Below are 24,028 nucleotides of genomic sequence, written 5' to 3'. Positions count from 1 at the left end.
TATTGTATCTGTTTTCTTCTTTGCAATCAAGATATTTTCCATAAAAAAAAAAGATTTTTTTAAATAAAATTTTGTTATCACCTTCATGATCCACGTCTCGTGGGTGAACATAATTTTGATGTTAAATACTCTCCCAAGTTTTGTAATGCAGAAGCTTGTATGCAAAATTAGTGGAGTCATTAAGATTGTGCTACATTGTTTAAATTGCATACAAAATTAGCCAGCATCGAATCCCAGCTCTCCGTCCGGCGATGAAATCGAAAAAAACAAATGGTGGTTTTTGGATTTCTGTTGAGAGGAATATATTACAAATGCGAGTATACGCATACCATTTCAAGGAAAAAATCCCATGCCCTTTGCTCAATAACTTTTTATTTTATCAATTCAGTCTTCGCCATTGAAAGGTAGCTAGATCTACACAAATGAATTATTGTGATGTTGAAAAATGTACATAAAATTTCACACACCATTGATAGCTGTAATTTTCTAAAATTTTAGTCGCAATTGCGTGATAAACTTGAGAACTTGAGAGAAACCTACTTTGGTGTTGCTTTCAATTTTCAAACCAAAATTAGTTCCAACTTTTGCATCACATATTCTAAGAAATCTGTACCATATATCATCCGCTTTTTTTTTTTTAATTATATGAGATTAATGCTGAGATTACAACTCATATTATGCTCAGATTTTACCCTCTCTAATATTAAAAAAATGTCTATTCCACTCTCATTTCGAAAGGGAAAAGATTGTCTTCACTTAATTATATATTATAATTAAATAATGAAATAAGTTTCTACATGTGTCCCAGGGATTCGAACCGCTACCTTTACAATTGTGAGTGCAGGGTCTACCCACTGGGCTAAAGGCCCAATTATTTATATTATCCGCTTTTGAATTTGTTGAAGTTACTTACGATGTAATTTAATAAGACCTAATATAATATATTTATTTCCAAAGTCATTCTTTAATTCTCATTTTTTAAGTCGATTACCTAATTAGTTCATATAACTAAAAAAATATCTAAATATCGCTATAGTTACTTTCGTAGCTATATGATCTAATCTTTTCAAGGATAAAATTTATAATTACGTGTGATATAACATAAAATCAAACAACTATAACATACAAATATTGAAATATAAAGAATAATTAAGTAGATTTTAAATGAAACAAATAAATAAGGATTTTTTTTGTTATTCTTGGAAATTTAAAGACTAACAAAGTAATTAACTCAAATTATAAGACAAAAGGAGTGGTTGCTTTAAATAAATAATTTAAATTTAAGAAAACAATCAACAATACACAGTGGAAACTTAAAAAAGAAAAAGAAAAATTAAACATGTTATACTCATGGGACCAGATATATTGGAAATTACTTAACAAATTTATTAATAAAACAAAACATACTTTCTTTCTTATGCTTATTTAGTCATGGTTTAAGCTAACTACCTAATTAATCCTAATATTTTTTAAATCATACAAAAATTTATATTGTATATATGTCCCAGTGAATTTATATTGTATATATGTTCTAGTGCAATTTTATCTCATTCTTCTTCATTTTTTTAACTGTTGCATGTTTGACTCTTTAGAATTTTAGCTTATACAATAACAATACTATTTTGCTTTTTGAAAACACAAAAATTAATTGAGTAACTATTTCAAATAATAGAGACTAAGGGAATATTTATCTATTTGACTATTTTTAATATTTTCAGGTTTAAAAATAATAAATTTGAAGATCATGCCATTTTTGTGTATGACGCATGAACAGAATTTTGTGTCAGTTTTTCCAGTGAGTAACAGTAATCGGACAAAATGGGGGAAAAAAAAAAAGCAGCTTGTATTTACTTAGTTCGTACCACACAACAAGACAAAGATTAGAAAACGGAAAAGAAGGAAAAAAAAAAGATTCTTGCTCATCAATCTTCATCCCATTTCCATTTTGCTTTCTCAAATTCAGATGCTTCATAAATTTTCTAATCAATTCAGCGGCCTCTGTTATTGCCCCACTAGCCACCGCTCCAATCGTCCTCCGCCGCCGTCACCGCCACCACCCTTACCGCTGTTGAATCTATGTATATCTATACTAAAGCCATTGCAATCCTAGGGTTCCTCTTTTGTTCGGCTCTCATTCTTGGCGCCGGTTAACGTTATTTTTATTTGTAAAATAAAAAATTCAAATGCCGGTACCCGGGTTTCTAGGGTTACACGGGTTGCTGGTTGTGGTTCTATTGGTGTTTTACTCTCTAATTCGGCAGAAATGCAAGAATGCGGTGGCGAGGAAAGAGGAGGTTACGAAACTCATGGCTGTGGCGGCCGAGGAGTCGCTCATGGAAGAGTTCCAAGCTGCCAATCAGCACAGCTTCCTGCCGAGCTCTCCACCGCGGTTATACCAATGTGCTGTCTGCTTTCGTTCCACCACTACTCGTTGCTCTCGGTGCAAAGCTGTTCGTTACTGGTTAGTTAGCCGGCTCGCTTTGTTGCATTTTGAATCAAAATCAATTTTTTATTTTATTTTAAATAATTTATGTCAGTGCTTTGAAGTTTGAAGTTTGGAAATTTTTAAAATGAGGAGAATTATCTTTCTTCGTTACTTACTGGTTACTTCACTGCTTGCTTTATGGTCTCAGCAGTAAGACCTCTAACATTTTTAGTCATCTGATAAATATTTATTCATTGCGACACTTTCCATGCCAGTCATGGTGTCTCACTCTATGTATATCCATATATGAAAATGTCTCTGCAGAAAACACTAATTTATTTATATTGTGCTTTTCATGTTGGTTGAGAGAGGAGCTGGAGTAGGTTTTCATAGGTTTACCAAGTAAAGGCTATCTACATAATACTTGCAACTTGTCATGTCTTTTAATATGTTATTGAGTATAGACCTCCAAGTAATTTCTGACTGTGTCTTTTGCTTGTTCCGTCAATAATGTTTCAGCAGTTGCATGACTTATCTAATTACATTAGAGCTAGTTAAGCTGGACCTCAATCATTGTGAAAACTATTAGCTTCACTTGGCACATGTCATGAAAGTTTTTGATAGAGGGATAAACTACAACACCTATAGAGATGAGTGTGTTTTATTTTGCCTACATATTAAGGTGTCCGTTAATCTTTTTGCTGACTATCTGCAGTAGTTTCTTTTGAATGTGCCCAGTTGTTCTTCTTCAGTGTCTCATTATGGTATTTACTTTTTTTTTTTTTTTTGTACTTGTAGTTCTGGCAAGTGTCAAATTTTTCACTGGAGGCAAGGTCATAAGGACGAATGTCGTCCCCAAAGAATCATTATGCCATCGAGGGAGGATGGTGACTCTGTAACAGTAGCAGGACCAGAAAAGCAATTTGAAATTTGTGGTAATCAGGCTCTTGGATCTAGCACAATTGACAGAGTGGAGAGTCCTATTTGTGATTCTATTACTCCTGATATGCCTGAAACAAGGAGTAGAATTAAGAAGTCTAAACAGACCACGTCACCATCTGCGGACTCTGCTAATATGGTCATTGATGTAGATGGCACATCTCGTGCCAGTAAATTAGATAAAATGAAATTGAGTCATAATGATAAAGAGGTTAACATTAGACCGCAGATCTCCAAAGCCAAGACAACCCTGCCTGATGATGTCCAACCTGCAAAATTGGGTGACAAGAAGTCCAATGGGGGAGCTGCTTCACCTGAATTCTTAGTTAAAGATTCTTCCACGTTTAAGAGCAGGACATCTGTGAGCTGTTCAAGGTTTGATCCCGTAACTAAAGTTGGTGAAGATGATTCACAGAGTTTTACAGGGAAACATGTGTCATCAAGCGCTCCTCGTTCGTCCTTAACTATTGGAAGGCATTCTCTAAGCAATTCTAAGTCTGTATTGCCTGCAAAAATTAGTAGTATCCCAAGCTTGCCTCAGAATGCTTGTCATGGGCTGAAATCATCTATGCAGAAGGTTGTGCAGCAATTTAGAGTCTCCAAACCATTGAAGTCTTACTCGTTAGGTTCTGAGGACGAGGTTGTTGGAAAATCCAATGAAAAGGTCATCTTGCTGTCATGATTTGCTTTCTTGAGAGCCCCGTTGGTTTCTTTGGTATTTCTTATTCACTGATTGACTATTTCTTGGCAGCCATTATTTCCATATGATTTGTTCATGAAACTCTACTCTTATGATAAGGTGGAACTATACCCGTTTGGCCTTATAAATTGTGGGAACAGGTAAAATTCTTTTGCCTTCTTTTTTGCTAACATGTAGATGTATTGTTATTAAGTTTTTTAATGTCTACACTCTCAGCATTGTGTTATGATGGATTATTGTATGAGATTTATGATTTAAACAATGTTGCGGTTTTGTGGATTTGTAGTCCTCCTAATCCTTGTACTTATTTCTTATAGTTTTATTTAATCTTTTGTTTCTTAGCAAAGAAAACATTGTTGCGGTTTTGGACACGCTTCATACATTATAAATAATGTAATATTGGACTATTAAATATGGGTTACATCAAAATTCAGTTTCTTATCTTTAATACAACATAATTTTCCTTGAAATTTTTGCAGTTGTTATGCTAATGCCGTGCTCCAATGCCTGGCCTTCACTCAACCTTTGACGTCGTATCTTGTGCAAGGGCTCCATTCTAAAGCATGTAAGTTGTCTTATTGAGTTATAGCTTCATATGAGTTCATTATTGGGACCCTTTTGTTGATTGCCTTTTCAATTTTGAATTTTTTTCACCTTGTCCAGGTCAAAAGAAGGGGTGGTGTTTTATTTGTGAGTTTGAGCGCTTAATTCTGAATGCAAAGGATGGGAGCTACCCTGTGTCTCCAATCGGCATACTGTCCAAGATTCAAAAAATTGGAAGTCATCTTGGTCATGGGAGGGAAGAAGATGCTCATGAATTTTTGAGGTGAAAACAGGATTACTTTTATATATGCTTCTGTTCATTACATTTTGAATCTTTGCAAGTGTGACTTACAGCATTACTTTGTAAGGTGGCAGGTGTGCTGTTGATACAATGCAATCTGTTTGTCTTAAGGAGTTTGGGGCTAAAGGCAAAATTGCAGAAGAAACAACTTTAATAGGCTTGACTTTCGGGGGTTATCTTCGATCTAAGGTTGTTCATTATTTTGATGGTACATCGATCATCACATTCCTGTGTGATTTAGTTTTGCTTTATTGAAGTACTATTCATTCCTTTTATTATCGGAATTCAATTACTGGGATTTTCAGATTAAGTGCTTGAAGTGCCTAGGTAAATCTGAGCTGTATGAGCGGATGATGGATCTAACCGTTGAGATAGATGGGGATATTGGAACTCTTGAAGAAGCTCTTGCACAATTTACAGCTAGTGAAATCTTGGTTGGGGAGAACAAGTATTATTGCAGCAGGTTTTGATTAATTTGCTTGTTTCTCTCAATTCATGCCTGAGCTTCTAGATATCAAGTTATTTTGCATGTGCCTTTTGCTTTTTTCTCCCATATTTGCATTTCTAAATGTAAACAAGCAGGCTTATCTCAGCTAATTTTTGTACATTTTGCCTCTTTGTTGTTGTTAAACTGCTTACTCTGCAAATAAAGCAGTTTTATTTTCACAATTCCTACTTTTCTTAGAATGTAATTATCAAATAAAACTTGAGGTGAAATTAGTTGTTTGAAATTTTAGTGATGCAAATTGAAATTTATGTCTTACTGTATTATTCAGGTGCAAATCATATGAGAAGGCTAAAAAGAAATTGACGGTATTGGAGGAACCAAATATACTTACTATTGTCTTAAAAAGATTTGAGGTAGTTTTATTTTTATTTTTCAATTTTAAGTTTAATTTCGTGCTCTTAATGTGTTTTTGCTCTACAACCTGTGCTTGTAGTCTGGGAACTTTGGGAAGTTGAATAAGTCAGTTTGGTTCCCTGAATTCCTCAACATGGCCCCATATATGAGTCGAACTGGTGATGGATCTCCTATGTACAGCCTATATGCAGTGGTTGTTCACTTGGATGTTACAAATGCTACATTTTCAGGTCATTATGTGTGCTATGTGAAGAATTCCCATGAGGAGTGGTTCAGAATTGATGACAGCACCGTATGTCCCTTGATCTCTGATATGTTTATTTTATCATTATTAAGAGCTTCTAGCCTCATATTTATATTTGGACCCTAAAATATCCCCTTTAATTGATTACAAACCCCCATATATATATATATATATATATTTATGTGTATTTTACCCCTCTCTTTGGCAGATACCAAATGCTTAAGGTGGTGAACTGTCAATTTAATTTTGCATTCTTGATTGTTTGATGCTCACCTATTATGAAATCCTGATTTATTCCTGCATCTTATAGGCTGGAATTTCATCGTACAGACACTTCTAATTTTTTCCTTTTCTCCTGCTTCAAATTTATGAAAGAGACTTGATAGAATGCATTAGAAAACAATATAATTGGTGTGCATGAGTGGGTGTTCAGATCTGAAGGACTATGGCTGCTGATTGGGGCTGTTTTCTTGATTCATAGGCTTGTCCTAGGAAATAAGTTGAAAGTTTATTTTTGTTTGTTCACAATTTCTGGATAATTTCCACAGTAATTAGCTTGAGAGGTTTTTTTTTTTTTCAAATTTATAAATCTGATGGTTGGATGTTGGTTTTGTGTAGGTAATACCGGTCAAATTGGAGAGGGTCTTATCAGAGGAGGCATACATGCTTCTTTATGCGAGGTAATGTTGTTGTGTAGCATGATTGGTATAAAATCAGGATTTTCTGGTTTGCTGGGGTGTAAATAGATTTAGATTTTTCATTCAGGCATTCTCCGCGACCACCAGCTTTGATAAGAAATAATGTATCTCATGGTGTGAAGTCCAAGAAAAAGAACTTGGAAGCTGTTGACCTTAATAATACATCCAAAGTAAGGTCGAACTCATATATTCCTAGTTTGGATTCCAAGGCACAGCAGAAGCCTTGTACAGACAGCAATCAATTATTTGATAGAGATGAATGGAAATTCCGTTCAATGCAAAGATCCCCTGCTGTGGATTCATTAAGTGAGAGCTCCTCCATTTTCAGCTGGTCTGATGTGAGTTCTTGCAGCACTGCAAGTACAAAGGAGTCTTCTAGGAGTGAAGACTTGTCTGATTTAATATTTGGCGATACACCTAGTTGGTACAGAAGTTATGGGATTACATCAGACTCAATTGCATCTTCCTCTTATCAAAACTCAAACGTAGGATCAGAAGGGGAAAATGATGCTTGGCAGCATGGCTGGAGAGAAGGCTTGGGACGGGATGGAAACCCAGCAATTTTGTTTACCGAGTCAACTAAGCAATATAGAAACTTAGGCCACCAGTATGTTAGTAATGGTAGTAGTAGGGACATTGATTCTGATCGTGTAGGGTGGGCCAACCCTTCTGATGTAAGATTAAGGAGAGCAAATGGGGACTACAGATCAGCTCAACCGTTTTATTGAGGTTTGAGTTGAGATTAAATTAAGTTCGAAAATTAATTAATCTATCGGAAAGTGCTCTCTCTATATTTATGCTCTGTGAGTCACCGTAGTTTGCTGGAAAACCAGAAACATTTTACCGTAGATCGGTGTTTGTTTGATCTTAAATAGTGTTGGAAGTTGAGTACTTGTCAAATATTAAAATCTCACAAAAGCTTGCCTCATTGTTTTGTTTGGCCTAACTGCTGAAGATAGCTAGTATTTTGGAAAGCAAAACGGTGTCGTATGAGTGGCCAGGAAAAAATAAATAAAAATTATTTAAGGGAAGCAGCCGAAAAGCGAGAACCCACCAGTAGCAGCATTTGAGAATCTCCTAGAAAACGAAACCAAAGAAACGACAGACAAATGCCTGTGGCATTAACAATACCAAGCTGCCACCATTGCTGCCAGAAGCTAAACAATCGCATTTCTCCCTCACTATTTCTTTTCAGCCGCTGCAGTAAAACAATGGTGACCTCCGGCAGCAGCAGTAACAATAATGCAGGCGCTTTCACGACAATCAAAGAAACAGTCACATTCGAGAAAGAAATTAAAAAGAGCAAATTCATCGCCATAGCCGGCCCCATCTCCAACGAACAATCCGCCCAATCCTTCCTTTCGCAGGTAACACTAATTTATAATTAATCTTCTTCCACAGCTCTCCAACTTGATTATCATATTTCAAATTAATATCTGGTGAATGGTTCTTTTTTTTTTTTATATATTTATTATAGGTCAGTGATCCTCGTGCTACTCACAATTGCTGGGCATATAAGGTATTAGGCACTCACATGATCGTTAATCTTGAGTTTTCAATATAATATTTTCAGGAATTGGTTTGATTGTTTATTATTTTATGTTAATTTTATAGGTTGGAAATCAATACCGGTCTAATGATGATGGTGAACCATCGGGAACAGCTGGAAAACCTATTCATTCTGCAATTGTTTCTTCAGGTTTAGATAGAATCATGGTTGTAGTCACAAGGTATTTTTATTATTATTATTTTTTAATCTCGCGCGTTCATCCTTTCAAGTTCCATTCTTTTATACATGTGCATTATTACATGTTGAATGAATTGACAATCTGCAGGTATTTTGGAGGTATAAAACTGGGTACTGGGGGACTAGTTAGGGCTTATGGTGGAGTGGCATCCGAATGCTTAAGAAATGCTCCTACAATTCTTGTGAAATCTAGGGTAATTAAGTCCTTTCTCAGGCTTTTTTTTTTTTTCATAGAACTAATTTATGCTTATGCCATACATTATGGTTAATTTTCTACTAATTTGATTTCATGATTTTTAATCTTGGAATTTTGTTTCTATTTTGTAGGTTCCAATGGGTGTGGAGGTTCCATTTGAACTTCTTGGAATTTTATACCATCAGGTAAATTTGGACTTGTAGTGATGCTTTGGTGTAATTTGGATTTTGCATTCCACATGATTGGAGTGTAAGAAAGAACTTCTAATTTTTATTCTCTTTGTTAGACCGTCATGTTATGTTAAGTTCAAATTTTACAGGATTATTTGATTGTATTTCACATTTTTTATGTCCCATTTACTTCACCTACCTGCTAAGGTTTTTTTTTTAATTATTAAATTTATTCCCTCAAAAGATCATAATCTTTGTGATGTTAAGTGTTAAAAGACCTTCATGGAATAGAATTCTAACTACTTATGCAGTCTGTAGTCCTTGTGGATTACTTTTTTGACAAATGCTAATTGTTGCCTTATGTGACCTTTTCTGGCTCTAAAAAATGGAACCTGTGACCTTCATGTGGTAATTTCAGTATTTTAACTTATTTCTTATCTTTGATGCTCACAGCTGCAATTGTTTCAAGTTGAGGACACCAACCAAGATTATGATACTGGTAAAGATGGAATCGCCATGGTAACTTTCAAAGTTGATTTTGATCGGGCTGAGAATTTGGAGGATGCTATCAAAAACAATTGTAGGCGAGATCTTGTGTTCTATAAACACTGAGAACGACTTGGCTAGTTATCATATTTCAGTTTAGAGATTGCCAACACTTCAGATTCAATTGGGGATTAGTATTTACATCTTTTTCCCTGCTTTAAAACAATTTCTTGTGCTACATATGGGATTGAATATACTATTAACTGCACATTTGCATAAAATTAGCTTTGAGAGGTATTATCGGTACAGTTAAATATTGGTGACCAGTATTACATTATTTTTGGAAAGTCTTGGCTCGCCTGATATCTTAATATTGTATATACAATTTCAGGTTAATACTAATTCTGTTATTTGTTATTCATATTTGCTCTGTTCATTAATGCATAGCTTTTACTTTCCTTCCTGCATCAAATTCAGATAAGTGAACTCCAAAGATATTATTAAGCCTACTCAGAATTGCATTAAAGGAAAGATGAAGAAAGTCAAGATCATCAACCCTTACCTTAAGCTGAGACATGCTTTATGATTAGTCTTGAAAGATGAAAACTAGTGAAATGTGTAAAACAAGTATATATGAACCAAAGAAGATTGAAAAAAAAAATGGGAAGGCAGAGACACAAGCATAAGCACCATGGCAGGTTCTGCAGGTATCTGACTTCAAGCTCTTCCAGCAGCAGTAATATTGCATGTCAAAGGCTAGCAGTCATTTTGACAAGGGTGGGGAGAGGAATGGAATGATTGGTATTCGTGTTGGGGTATTGGGGGTTGAAGGGATTGTTGTTGGGATAGGGGGCAGAGGAGTAGCTGGCAATGGGGTAGTGTAAAAACCTTTGGGGCTGTAGGCAAGGTAGGCAATGTTGGATTTGGCAAAGATGGGTCTTGGGTGCTTGGCAAAGGGGAAGTGTAGGCTTTAGTAGAATTGGTTGCGTTGGTAATGTGGGCAAGTGATAGAGGGAAGTGGCGGCAATGTGTTTTTTGCGGAGTTCGGAATGGGGGTAATGGACGTGATGTGGCCTTGGGCAAATATGGTATTGTAGGCAGTGTTAATGCTGGGGATATAGTCTCAATATAGACACCGGCAAGCCCAGGCCTGATTGAGCATTCTCATTCATGGATCATCTGGCCTTTTTGCCATATACTTTGAAGTTCGAACTCTTTCAACTTTAATGAGGTTTTGCTTCTATACATGTATCAGTTCTGTTATTTCTCACCAATTTTGCTTGGTTAGTTTTAAAATATGTTGACTTAGACAGGGAAACAAGTCAACAGAAAATCATTGAGGAACATTTCGTGATTTTAATTTTTTTTTCTTTGTTTTTTATTTATCTTTTTTTCACTTGAAGATATGGGTCCGGTTATATTCAAAGGCCAATAGCAATGCTCACCATGAGACTTGCAATACTTGGTAAGCTATAATATTCGTGAGTTATTATAGCCGATCCTAAGTTAGAGCTATCTGGTACCATACATATTCTTTGTGAGGATATCAGAGCTAATTACATGCCGCTTTCATTTGTGCCATTTTTTTTTTAAAGATACTTCAAATTTTTGGTGAATTCGTTTGAATTGTCACTTGTGGGTTTCCGGCTGTTGTTAATAAGGAGTTGATCATACTAAGCTTCAGGAAAACACAGCAGTCAAGGCTGTATGGACATTAATGCTTTTGATGGTTAATTTATAGATATTCAAAAATATTTGAATCTCCCAAATATTGACAGGTGCAAGATGGTGCTTTGTTTCCTTTTTGCCTTAACTTCAAGTAAGGACTTGAATTTAAAAAAAAAGAAAAAAAAAGCTTCATATAAGAACAAAAGAGTAGCAGCAGCAATAACACAGACCCAATCATGAGACAGAGGAATCTGCCACTCCCAACGGCAAGAATGTTTTAGTCAATTTTTAGTGAGTTAGAACATTAGAGGAAAATGGTCTTTTGGGGGAAGGAATGATAGAAAAGTTTTTCTTAGGAAATATGTGACGGTGTAGGTGTTTTTAAGATTTATAAAAGAGAATACCATTAGAAGTTGGCGCCTGAGTGATCGATGACGACACTTCAACGTCAAATTGGGCTGGTTTGAGAGTGAAGAATGATCAAAGAGAAATAATGCAAAGAAGATGAGTTATGAGGAAGAAGACGTCTTTTATATATGAAGTTAATTTTTTTTACAGGTTTGCCCCTAAGGGTGTCTTTGAGTCGGTATAGACACATAGGAGAGACTTATTGGTCCCACCCCTCCCCAAGTGGGAGCATGATGGTATATTTGCTTTACAATCAAATGTTGGAGCCCTCGGGATATTTCTCACGGTTGTACATGTGTATTTTTTGTTTATTAGTTGCTTCTTTAGGTTCATTGGGGTTGAAAATACCTTATAGGTAGTAGGTCCTTTTTAGATCTTAATTACCTTAAAGAAGTTAAGACCTTTCTGATTCTTGAGGGGCGAATCATGTTTATTAGTCTCCTTAAGACCTCTAATTAAGTTGTTGCCCATTTCATCAGTAGGGAGACGTTTGGCTTGTTTAGTGAAGAAGATAATTAGTTAGAGCGAGCCTTTTGGTCTTTGGAATGGGTTGTATTGAAGGTCTTATCATGTCAAGACTATGAGGGAATTTAAAGGGAGAAAGATAAATTCTAATATCATTTAAATCAACTCTAGTTTCCATTCTCCTTCCTTTACTGTTTGGTATTTCTTTGGGCATTCTCCATATTCTTGGGGCTTCAAGACCCCCAAAAAATAAATATAATGAATTCCGTGTAATAATTAACTATCAACAAATAAAACTAAATAAAAAATCCAAAGAAAATGACTCCACAATACAAGAAAAGTCAAGTCCTTAAATCCTTGAAACAAATAAAAATATGGACAACTCAGGTCTATAAAGAAGAAAAACAAAAGTATGAAAACCTTGGTAGGTTTTATGATATCCCAAATGGAAAAACATGAAAGGAAAGCATCTCGTTGTGGTACACCAAGAAGCCTTTGATGTATATGGCGGCATCCTGATGACTAGGTGCATGGTTTAGCTTGATGGTGGTGGAGAAAGGAAGGGAATTGTTGGTATGGTTGGAATCGAAGGGATTGTCGTGGGAATTGACGGTAATGGAGCTGTGGGCAATGGAGGCAGTGTCACCTTCGGTGCTGCAGGCAACGTTGGATTAGGCGGAGATGGGATTTGGGTGCTTGGCGATTAAGGTGGGTTTTGGCAGCGTTGGCAACGGAGTAGAAGGTAATGGTAGCAGAGTGGTTATTGACGGCATTGGAGGCAATGTGGCCTTTGGCAGAGGTGGTGCCGGAGGTGGCGCCACTGCTGTCTGCAGAAGGTGGCGAGCTGCCATGCTTATTTCAATGCTTGACATAGACAATGTTATACTCATAATTAACAATATCATGAAACATAGCTTAAGAGAAGCCCTGGTTTATAGAAGGAGCTGGCTTGTTTAGATTTGCCTGCAGTGCCTTGAGGAAAATTCTAATAAGTGCGTGTTGAATAGCAGAGCAGTCCTTGTTCAATAAGTTTTTTTTATAGAGAACAAATATTGAAGGTCTGTGCATATTTGTGACAAATCGACCACAAGTTTGACGAGTTGTGGTTGGCAAAAACTGTAAAGTAACATCGGTTAGTTGACCTCCCTAGCCACACTTTTTTCAAATTCAAATAAAAAATCTAACCGAGTTTCTTTCTTTGTCTTTTCTTCTTAGCAGAAGGAAACTAGAAGAAACTATTTTAGCTTTATCTCACCCTAGCCACATAATCACCTGGTTATGAATCGTTACTCCTCACTGGGCAATTGAACTGTGTTTAAACCTAGTGCTGCTAAACATCGGGAAACCTGAGAGAACGCTGAGAGAAACGGTAGCTTGTGCTGCCGTTTCGTTCCCTCACCTTCCCCCACCTCCCCCCCCGCACCCACGTGAGTAACAGATATCTGTCCCCCATGTGAAAAAGAAAAAGTACTTCCTTTCAAATCATTTTCCTTCTTCACTTTCAACAGATCCGTTCCAGCACTCCTTCTTCCTTCTTTGCAGGTCCAGCATTTTTTATGCCAAGGCTGGTATTGCTTTGAGCAAGAACTTCGTGAAACTCCTCTCTTGGTACGACAATGCATGGGGTTACAGGTAATGTAAATCTTCTCTTTGTGATTGTTCTAATCTGTTTTTTTCCCCCTTCTCCCTACCGATGCTTTGAAGTAAGTTCTATGATAGCTTTTCACGTCCATTACATGTTCCTTTCTTTTGCAGTTCCCGTGTGATTGATTTGATCGTCCATATGGCAAAGACTCAAGCATAAAGCTGAATTTGTTGATGGTCCAAGGCCTTTGTTTTTCATGTTTCAGTTGGGTCTTCAAATCTTAATCCTTATGATTTGGATGTTTGGAATAAAGGACGAGTGCTTAATGGTCTTGGTTTTGGTTTATTATATGTTTAGTTATGAGGTTTATGGTTTTTCCCTTTGGGGGGGATTTGGAAGGCACAGAGTTGAACAATTTCATTAGTTTTTAACTTTCTTATATGAGAAACAGCCTTCTTTCTCTGTTCTTCTCATATTAGTTCTTGAATTCTGATGCTTGTGAAATCCAGCACTCCTTATTTTGTGGAGTGATTGTATTGTTGGGAATTATTTTGGTAATTGTATTGTTGATAATTATTTTAATAATTAATTTATGATAATTGTTGGTAATTATTTTTGGTAATTATTTTGTGGAGTGATTGTATTGTTGGTAATTGTGTTGTTGATAATTATTTTAATAATTAATTTATGATAATTGTTGGTAATTATGTTTGGTAATTATTTTGTGGAGTGATTATTTTGTTGGGAATTATTTTGGTAATTGTATTGTTGATAATTATTTTAATAATTAATTATTTATGATAATTGTTGGTAATTTTGTTTGGTAATTTAAATAAGAGTGATTATGTTGTTTGGCCAAATTCAAATCACAACAAAAACATCCTTGAAATTGTCTATACTTGCCCGTACTTAATGTCAACAACAACTACTCCATAAAGATGGTTCACTTGTCAAGAAGCAATTTATTAAAAAAGCTACTGTAATTAGTTCGATTTAACCAAATTCAAACATCAATCACATCCATTGTTGTCTTCATTATGTTGTTGATGTAGCAAATGTTGGAAACTTCCACTTCCAGATTCTTCGTACGTCATCGAATGAGAAGGATAATGTGGTTGCAAAGCATACGGCAGGAGTGGTTGCTGTAATACGTAAAAATTAAAAACCTGATATGAGATTTTTTAAATTAAAAAATATAAGTGTACACTAACAAATTATGATTTTTAGATAAAAGCTTACTTGTTGCCAATTATAAGGAAATGGTTGATAAATATTGTGCACACCACCTTGGGTTGGGTATATAGGTACCTACACAAATGAAAAAATTATATATGTATAATCGACATTAAAAATTAAAAATTACAATTTCTTCACGAATTACATTATTACATTATAGTAGCCTAAAGTCTTGTATTGGTTGAGATTTGTATTAACAGCACTTTGTTCCTGTGATGTCTATATATGTTCAACAATATTGTTAGTTAAATTTAAAAAATTCTAAATCAAACATATCATTTAAATAAAAAGATTTCTAAAAAATTCTAAATTAAACACATTATCATTTAATCAGTAAATGCAGGTACATTTCTATTATTATGATATAACAAAAAATAATAAACAAATAAAAAAGTATTCTTTAAGCTGAGATAATTACCAACTGGGTGTTGTTTCAAGATCTAGATCGAGAAATGAACGAACTGAAGTAATGGCCACTGATTCACTGATTGGATGAGCTGAAGTAATGATTTGTGATGAGTAAAGAAGTGAACGACAAACGAAGGAGAAGTGAACGAGTGAAGGAGAAAGGAGAGAACCCAAACTTAGTTTTGCTTGGTCATGAGCAAGGAGAGAACTCAAACTTTCACGTGGGGGGGGGGGGGCAGAATTCACTTAGCAAAAGTGACTTGAGTGTGGGGCCAAACGGCAGCTTTTGGCAAAAGTGACTTGAGCTGATTTATTTTTTCACGTGGAGGCTCGTTTTCTTAGTCATGTTGGGGGGGAGCTGAGAGAACACGAAACGGCAGCACAAGCTACCGTTTCTCTCAGTATTCTCTCAGCATTCCCGACCTTTAGCATTTCCCGTTAAACCACTGGGCAATTGAACTGATAAGAATGCCAATGATTATAGTATTGGGAGATAGGTTAGTTGAGTTAAAAATTTTGTTACCGGAAGACAGGAATTGTCTACCTAATAAAAAAATATCATAATCCAAAACCAATTAGGTTTTATAATTTTGAATAGAAGAATCACTAAACTTTCAAGTCTGCAAATAGCAGCAAAATACTCAAAGGTAGTCATTTTTGACCTTTTGTCTTTCCGCCAGTGATCCTCTTCCAACTTCAAAACAATATCCTCCTACAAATCCAGAGCATTGCTTACAATTTTAGAGAATTTGAGATAGCGTATGTGGTCAATCTCAACGTATTCTATTAGCTGTGGAACTATAGACAATAGGCTGTAACCTCTCTTGATCCGCGAGTAGAGCACTTGAACCATACTCAGAAAGGACCGGTTGGCTAAATTCAAATGGTAATGGAAATAGAGTGGTCCATATTAAAGTATTCAAAATGGGCTAATTTTCATTACACACCTAGATGGTATCCATGATATAGGATGCTTTTGGCATGAGGTTGGTCAAACTGTAACTTAAAAATATAGCATTAAAGTGTTTGATAAGTATTAACTGCTCTAGTTTAAAAGTTATGTTGAAATTTTTTTGCACTAGTATCATGTAAAATATATTATATCTTTAATAATTTTGTCAAAATTAAAATTTATATTTACTATAAATTATTAATTTTTATTTTATAGTTACAATTTTTTTTTCATAGCAGTTGTAACTTTTTTAAGATATAACACCTCAATCCTAAATAGTACTATAACCAAGCAGAAAAATCATTTCTTCATAAGATAAGAGCATATTTGGTGCCCAAATGCAATCTGTAATCTATATAATTAAATAGAAGTATATGCCGAAGCATACATATAAACGTTTTTAAATCTTGGGTTGACTTGTTTCGTATGGTGTACATTAGTCTTCCTTGTGACCATGAGTGAATTCAAATGAATTAAATAGGACACTTTCGTTGGTAATGCACGCCATACAGTGATTTGATTGTGAAATATGTACATTCAAAGGAACAAACTTGTGTGAGCTGAAACATTCGCAAACAATTTTCCGAGTCTCGTTGTTTGTAGTTTCTTGGAAATATGAAGTACATACACAACTTCTGTGTTTTGTTGTCATTAATTCCTGACATATTTGGTCTAATGTCCGTTGTTATGTTGGAGAACTGTATATCTAATCCATTTTCGCTTAGACTGAGTGGAACAATCAGTTGTCACCGATATTTTGTCAACTTCAATCGTTATACTCATCATGATGTGATGGAATCTTTTGGAAGTTCATATATTTTTTTCACTTGAGTTCAGCTGGTTTTCTGCAGCCATTTTTTTTTTTTTTGGGTTCCTGATGAAAGGAGCTTACAAATACCAGAATAGCAAAAGAAATGATATACTGTATTCATTATTGTAGAAATACAAGTGACAACTACATATCTAGAGTAGCACACTGCAATGAAACAGAAACGAGTATAGAATGGCGGCGCAACACATAAAATAGAATTGAAATACCAGTAACTCAATGCAAAGTAATGTACACAATATTCACTGAATCCAGTATATAACTAAAAATTGAAGCAGAACAAATAAACTGCACTCAGGAACCCATGGAACTGCAGCATCCGAAGAATAGATTAATTAGTTAGACGGAGGTGGAGAGAGGAAAGGAATAGTTGGGATTGTGGAGGGAATGTTTGGAATGGAAGGGAATGTAGTGGGAATTGTTGGAAGTGGATTTGAGGGCAATGGAGGCAATGTCACCTTTGGTGCTGCTGGCATAGGTGGCAGAGTTGGCAGCTTTGGAAGTGTTGGTTGATTTGGTAGAGTTGGCAGAGGTGGTAGTGTGGCTTGAGGCAATGTTGGGATTGATGGCATTGGAGGCAACGCCACCTTTGGCATTGGTGGAAGTGCTTGCAAAAGATGGCGAGCCGCCATGCTCATTTCAAAACTTGACAATGATAATGCTATAATTATGGAGAGCAGGAAGCAATGCTTAAGAGCAGCCATGTTTTTAGAAGGAAATATTGGAGAAAGCAGCAAGTTTTTTTATTTTTAAGGAGAAGTTCTGTCTGCGCTCTGAGTTGGAGAAAGCAGCTTGTGATGGCTAGCTACTTAATAGAGCAAGGAATGCTGAAGGATTCATGGAGTTTGATGAGATGTAGGTGGCCGAGTTTTGAGAAATAGTATTGGTTAGTTGACCTTCTCATCTAGACTTGTTGCTTCTTGAACTCTTTCTTTGAAATTTGAATGGATGACGCAGCCATTGATATCAGTTATCAACGCGTCTGATTCATGAACAAGCCAGATGAGGAATTTTTCTCAACCGTCATACTTCGTTCAAACAACTTAGCCACGTCATGGAGTTTAGAATTTGAATTCATGGAAGTACGAGTGGAGATGTGAAATAGCAAATAGCAATCAATCAAAGCGTGCGATGGCAGTGTCCTTAAGATTAAATCTTAAACCTTAAGAATTGATATTTGAGTGTAAGGATTAAAAAAGCAGTTTAATCTCAAGGATACAATAACCACTGTCGTGACGCTAACTTCTAGCACGATAAACTTGAATAGCTAAAAGTATATAAATGATGAAGAGAATAGAAGAAACAGAGAGAAAAATTTAAAAATACAGATCGTGTGATATAAATAATTCCTTCCTCAATATAATTCAAATTAAAATAAGTAAAAATAAAACAAAGGGTATAAACATAAATAGAGGCCAAAGCTATGTCTGTTAATAGGTTTTTAGTATGAGCTCCTTTCTTGAGATTGATTTCGTGTGCATGAGCCTCCTCTTAACGGGTTTGTTACCATATTATATTTGCTTTCTATACATAAATCAATTTGTACTCTCTTCATTTAGTAATGCGAAATATTAGTATTTTGAAATATTAACCCAAATGTCTAACATTAACTTGAATGGCACTAGTTAAATATTTTAAACTATAATTTTCTTTAAAAGGTAGAACTCTTAAACGTGGATTTTTTTTTTTTTGGGACCAATAAACAAAGTACTTGTAGATAGCTATAAGCTCAAAATGGTCTGAAAACTTGCTATTAGAAGATAAATCAAAGCATGGCATATCCCACCTCTCAACCTTTGCTTTTTTTTTGGGTTTTTGGATTTTTTTGGGGGGATATACTCCTTTTTTTTTAGTTGGAATAGTATTTTTTATTCTATCTCATTAATTATTATTATTATTATTTTTTAAAAAAAAAGAGATTTCTATTAATGCAAAGTGGAAAAAAGATACATCACTTGTGGAGGGTATGAACCCTTCCATAACAACAGTTTCGCATTTCTCTAAAGCTAACTTAGTTAAAGAGTGGACAATCGTATTACAAGATCTATGCCTAAACTTAATACTAACACGCTCGAAGTTTTCCATTAACTTCTGAATTTTCGAAACTATTCAAAAGATCTCGGATCTGCTGCCCTGCATGTTGTTTACTAAGTTGACCACTCATTAATTATTATTTTTAATTAACTGTCAAGAGGTAAAAAGTTTACTATCGGCTGAATTTATCATTCAATGATCTTCAATTTCTTACCGTCAGGAACAGTTGGCAAACTGATACATTCTGCAATTATTTCTTCAGGTTTAGATCGAATCTATTTCATAGTCACAAGGTATTTATTTATCTATTTTTCTTGCTTTCATTATCCAAATTGTTTTATTTTAGTATAATCTGTGTTTTAGGGCAAATTCAAAATTGTGTTTTGTTATTTAATTATGTACTGCATTAAACTATGTTTGAATGATTTTTTAGATCTTACTCAGTTTATCTTTATGGATATAAGGTAGAAGCATTATCCATTAATTATTAGTCTCAAAATAAGCAAAAGCTTGCATAAGCATGGTTTGGATTCAGTTCTAATTTGAGTTTATGGTGTGCTTAATTTTTACAAGATTGTGATCGTGTTTATTGTCTAAATCCAAAATCTTAAGCATAAGTTTTATTAATGATTATTTAACTCTTTTTATTTATTTTTAGAATGTACACAATTTTTTAATAAGAAATTAATTTGGGCCCAAGGGAACTCTATTTCTAATCCCCATTTTTGTGTCAGGCTGTGTTTTGATAATCAAATTTCAACTATGAATGTCAACTTCAAATCGTTATGAACATCATAATTTGATGGGAACATATGGAAGTTCATGAATATTTATCATCGTTAAGCTAGTTTACTGCTACATATTATTTTCCTGACGCAAATAATGTTTCTCATTTTCTGCGGGGAGGAGGACTAAGGAGTATATATACAGAGACACACAACACACCAGCATAGCAAAATAAATGACGTATAGTATAAATCATTATTAAAATACAAGTGACTAATACATCTGCAATCAAACAGAAACGAGCGAAGACTGATGCTATAATGCACAAAAGAGAAATGAAAGATCAGCAACTCAGGCGCTAACAGTACATAAGACTAGCTCAACCCTGCAAGCAAACCCGGCTATAACTATAAATTGAAGCAAAAGCAATACCAACGCTACGAGAAACACATGGAACTGTAGCATCCGAAGAATAAATAAGTGGGTTTAATTAGTTAGATGGGGGTGGAGAGAGGAAAGGAATAGTTGGGATTGTGGAGGGAATGTTTGGAATTGAAGGGATTGTAGTGGGAATTGGATTTGAGGGCAACGGAGGTAATGTCAACTTTGGTGCTGCTGGCATGGGAGGCAGAGTTGGCAGCTTTGGAAGAGTTGGTTGATTTGGCAGAGTTGGCAATGGTGGAAGTGTGGCTTGCGGCAGAGTTGGGATCGATGGCATTGGAGGCAATGCTACCTTAGGCATTGGTGGAAGCGTTGGCAGAGGCCCCGCTGGTGCTTGCAAAAGATTGCGAGCTGCCATGCTCATTTCAAAACTTGACAATGATAATGCTACAAGCATAGATAACAGAAAGCAATGCTTAAGAGCTGCCATTTTATGTTTTACCAATATTGGAAAAAGCAGGAAGCAAGCTTTTGATCTATGTGGAATATGGACACAAGTTCTGATTGTGTTTTGAGTAAGAGAAAGCAGCTTCTTATGGCTATTTATAGAGAAAATGTTACAGGATTCAGAGGGTTTGATGAGATGTAGGTGGGGGAAGTGTTGAGAAAGTACATACATTGGTTAGTTTACCTTCTCATATCTAGATTATGTTGCTTGGTTGTTGAACTCATTCTTTGAATTTAAATTTTAAGTGGATGACACAGCCCACTTATCGTGGAAAACATATGCCAGAAGTGGATATGTCTCGTTAAAATGCCAGTTGAGGAATTTTATACTTTCTTCTACAAGAATTAATCTCCGAGAATAGAGATGGAGTGAGAGACATTGGGATATTTTTTTCATGTCTCTAAGGTGGAAGTTGAACCCATTAAGTCAAGCCGATTCCAGAGGAGTTCAAGTACGTATCTCTCAAGTCTGGACCTAACACAGATCCATATCGTTTGGCAACGACCCAAATATGGGTCTGTCGAGTTTACTTGGGCCTGACCCATTTAACTGTTCTGATGATCAATGAAGTAATTATATTTGATCCCTCTATTTATCTCATTAAATTGATTTATTTTCTTGATTATCTTATATATATATATATATATATATATATATTCAATTCTTTCTCATTTGCTCTTTCTCTCGTCTCTTGGGTTATTAATTTTGATCAAAGAAAGGAGAGTAGCTGGTGCCATTAGTCCTCAATAAATAGTCTTCTTCTAATTAGAAGAAAATGATTCCCCCCCCCCCCTCCCCCACCAAAAAAAAAAAAAAGAATATAATCAGATTTTTGCATAAAGTTGTCAGCAAATGGCTTAAGTCCTCTGAGGATTACTCGCTAATTGCTGTCAGCAGCTAGGGGACAAAAGCAAGGTGACGAAGGTAATGTAGTCAAGCCGTCAAACTAGAAGTGAGAGGTTTCCCCATGCTATTCATTGAAAATCCAAGAAATTGAGAAGAGAGCAATTGAGAGTATATATATATATAAACATTATTTTTCATAAGGGTGATTAGGAGATAAATAAAATTAATTGAAATGCGAGATGTAGTGAGATAAAGAGAGAGGGTCAAATATTAGTGCTCTTACTAATGTAACCTAGTTAAGGGGAGTGCTACAATCTTATTCTCTCAGTGTTAATATGAGGCGTATATAATGAGACAATAACAATAATAATTAATAGACATTTCAAATTTTATTATGTGACATATCATTTACATAAGTACTTAATATTTTTTAAAAAAATATAAATAAATTAATTGTATTATTTTATAATTCAATTAATGAATCACTTATCATTTATAAAAAAAATGGAATATTTACACTTCTTTTTTTTAAAAAAAAAAAATCACTTGCATGTACTTTATCTTTTGCATTTAATGTGTCATTTGACTTAAATATTACTCAATTCTTTTCAAGGTTATTGCATCCATACCACCATGTCCATGTGTTAACTCTACTTTAGTCTTACAATATTATCTTTTTTTATATATATTGCAATATTATCTTTTAAATATATATTATAATATTATCTTTAATTATGGTGTTGGGTCCATCTCATTTGGGAGCCCAAAAACTAAAAGTCTAAAATGACTTGCTTGATGTGCAATTAATATAAAGTTTTGGAGTTGAATGAAAATTGCCATGAAATTTACCTGTAAATGCAAGCGGCAGCCCTAATTTACATTATGGTAAAAAAGACGAGTGGGAAAAGAGAGAAGAACAGAGTGGCTGGGAGCAAGATTTGCAATCTTTAATTGGACGATCAGAAGGTAAAATTAATTTTGATTTCTCTCAATTTTTGTGGGTAAGTTCCTGACATCGTCTTTTATAATTTTATTGGTCTTGATTTTTATTTTACTCTCTCATTCGCTATTATTTGAGATATCATTTGTTACAGAGACAGTTATTAGACTGTTACTGTAAGTTAAAAATATTGAAATTTTTTATGTTGATAATCTTTAGTATTATTTAGAGAAAAATTTATGCAGTAATTCCATTAAGATGGTGGAAGATTTTATCGGATTACGGTCCTATGATTTTTTCTGCTTTGAGTTTTCCAGGTAAAGACATAAAACACGAAGGGCAAAAAGCAACCAATCACACAAAACACAATCGCCAGGGCCAAATTGTTTGACAACACTATATATAAACCTGTCACAAATGCTAGTGTCATGGATATGAGCGCAATCTAAGTGAAACCAATGGCCAACGAAAGTGCGTCCATAAAAGATTCACTTTTGCCTTTCCAAAATGACCAAAATACGATAACGGCTGCAGTCATGGCTGAAGTCACAACTATGGTATCTATGATGACAAATGCATGGAAACTTGCTCTTCCAAGCAGAGTTGCCATGCCTGCATCAAGATCATCACTTTTGAAAGACCCTGGAATTGTGAAGGTTGTTGTGAACGTGAATGTGGCAATAAGTGTCGCCATCACTGAGAGTGTTTGAGCCATTTTATGTGTCTCATGTGGTTGATTTTTTATTTGGATTTTATTGGTTTGTTTTTCTGCCTATTTATTTGTGGTGCACATCTTATTTTTATCACCTAAAGAGGGAAAAAGTTTTGTTTCCGCTTAATTTACAGCTACTTGTGGTTGTCTCTTTCCCAATATGTGGCTAGAAAAATAGTTTCTAATAATGTTTAATAATATTCATAATTGCTTTTATAAAAGGTGCACTTAATTTCTAACCTAGATTGTATAAGGAAACAAGTGTACATGGTTGCTACAAAACTTTTTGATAACAAACATATATTGAATGCATAAAAATAAGTAAATTTATAATCCCTTCACTCATTATTGCTCAAGTTAAAAAAAAAAAAACAAGAAAAGGAAAGAAAAAGAAAAAGAAAAAGAAAAAGAAAAAGAAACACTCTAATATACTATGAGTTCTCTAAACAATTGCCTCTCCGTAGTCTCATTTGACTAGAAAACATAGGCACAATCTCTGTATTGGTTTCAGTTTCAGCCTATTCGTAAGCTTTATGTGTATGGAAAGGGTCAAAGGCATTGATGCAGAGACCCTCATGAACTATTCCATTTAGCTTGGCCCTTGCACAATTGATTGTAAATTGTCAAATATATGTTAAAGCTCGCTTTCTTATTTCAATTTATGTTTGTCTGAGATGATGCTTGCATTTTTTTATTTATTTTTAGTATGTCATGTGCATGTATATTTCTTTTGATAATCATCATTACAACAGTAAAGGATTTTGGAAAATTGATTTGTAGTTCTTTTTTTTTTTCAAATTTAAATTATTATTTATTAAAATAAAAAATCTCAAGATTTTTTAATTATGGTCGGGATTTTTTCGAGCCCAACCCTTCTCTCAAAGGACTGGACTTTTTATTTCTGTTATAGGGTTGGGCCCGGGCTTTCCCGAGTCCAACCTGGCCCGTTGACAGTCCTACGGGCAGGATGATAATGTGAATTAATCCTATTAATTATGTCATTTCCGATTACGTGCACG

The 24,028-nt window shown here is 34.9% G+C and overlaps 4 protein-coding genes and 1 long non-coding RNA gene across 6 annotated transcripts; 3 read left to right on the top strand and 2 right to left on the bottom strand.

The window, feature by feature from the left end:
* Positions 1-1,783: 1,783 nt before the first annotated feature.
* On the top strand, positions 1,784-7,509 carry LOC18037162 (ubiquitin carboxyl-terminal hydrolase 17). Of its 2 annotated transcripts, none has more exons than XM_024180243.1 (11): positions 1,784-2,461; positions 3,224-4,028; positions 4,116-4,204; positions 4,544-4,629; positions 4,728-4,890; positions 4,983-5,097; positions 5,229-5,371; positions 5,685-5,769; positions 5,850-6,062; positions 6,633-6,694; positions 6,780-7,509. In XM_024180243.1, exons 1-11 carry the CDS (start codon positions 2,184-2,186, stop codon positions 7,438-7,440), a joined length of 2,700 nt encoding a protein of 899 aa, XP_024036011.1. In that variant the 5' UTR covers positions 1,784-2,183; the 3' UTR covers positions 7,441-7,509. The 2 variants fall into 2 exon arrangements, with proteins under 2 accessions (XP_024036011.1, XP_024036010.1); XM_024180242.1 differs by having other exon boundaries at positions 5,214-5,371.
* Positions 7,510-7,633: 124 nt separating this feature from the next.
* Positions 7,634-9,703, top strand: LOC18037109 (IMPACT family member in pol 5'region). The gene is made up of 6 exons (XM_006426222.2): positions 7,634-8,079; positions 8,190-8,231; positions 8,327-8,442; positions 8,548-8,653; positions 8,787-8,840; positions 9,279-9,703. Exons 1-6 carry the CDS (start codon positions 7,822-7,824, stop codon positions 9,435-9,437), a joined length of 735 nt encoding a protein of 244 aa, XP_006426285.1. The 5' UTR covers positions 7,634-7,821; the 3' UTR covers positions 9,438-9,703.
* A 3,416-nt stretch (positions 9,704-13,119) lies between these two features.
* LOC112096729 lies at positions 13,120-13,910 on the top strand. The gene is made up of 2 exons (XR_002904583.1): positions 13,120-13,484; positions 13,608-13,910. It is a non-coding gene; the product is annotated as an uncharacterized LOC112096729 (long non-coding RNA).
* Positions 13,911-17,197: 3,287 nt separating this feature from the next.
* Positions 17,198-17,566, bottom strand: LOC18037108 (protein PELPK1). Its single transcript, XM_006426221.1, has one exon. The coding sequence runs from the start codon at positions 17,564-17,566 to the stop codon at positions 17,198-17,200; it is 369 nt and encodes a 122-aa protein (XP_006426284.1).
* Positions 17,567-20,112: 2,546 nt separating this feature from the next.
* LOC18037107 (protein PELPK1) lies at positions 20,113-20,493 on the bottom strand. Its single transcript, XM_024180438.1, has one exon. It carries the CDS (start codon positions 20,491-20,493, stop codon positions 20,113-20,115), a length of 381 nt encoding a protein of 126 aa, XP_024036206.1.
* Positions 20,494-24,028: the final 3,535 nt, after the last annotated feature.

The sequence above is a fragment of the Citrus clementina genome, unplaced genomic scaffold, assembly GCF_000493195.1.
Source record: "Citrus clementina cultivar Clemenules unplaced genomic scaffold, Citrus_clementina_v1.0 scaffold_7, whole genome shotgun sequence".
Taxonomy (NCBI): Eukaryota; Viridiplantae; Streptophyta; class Magnoliopsida; order Sapindales; family Rutaceae; genus Citrus; species Citrus x clementina.
This window is presented reverse-complemented; position numbering and strand designations above follow the sequence as displayed.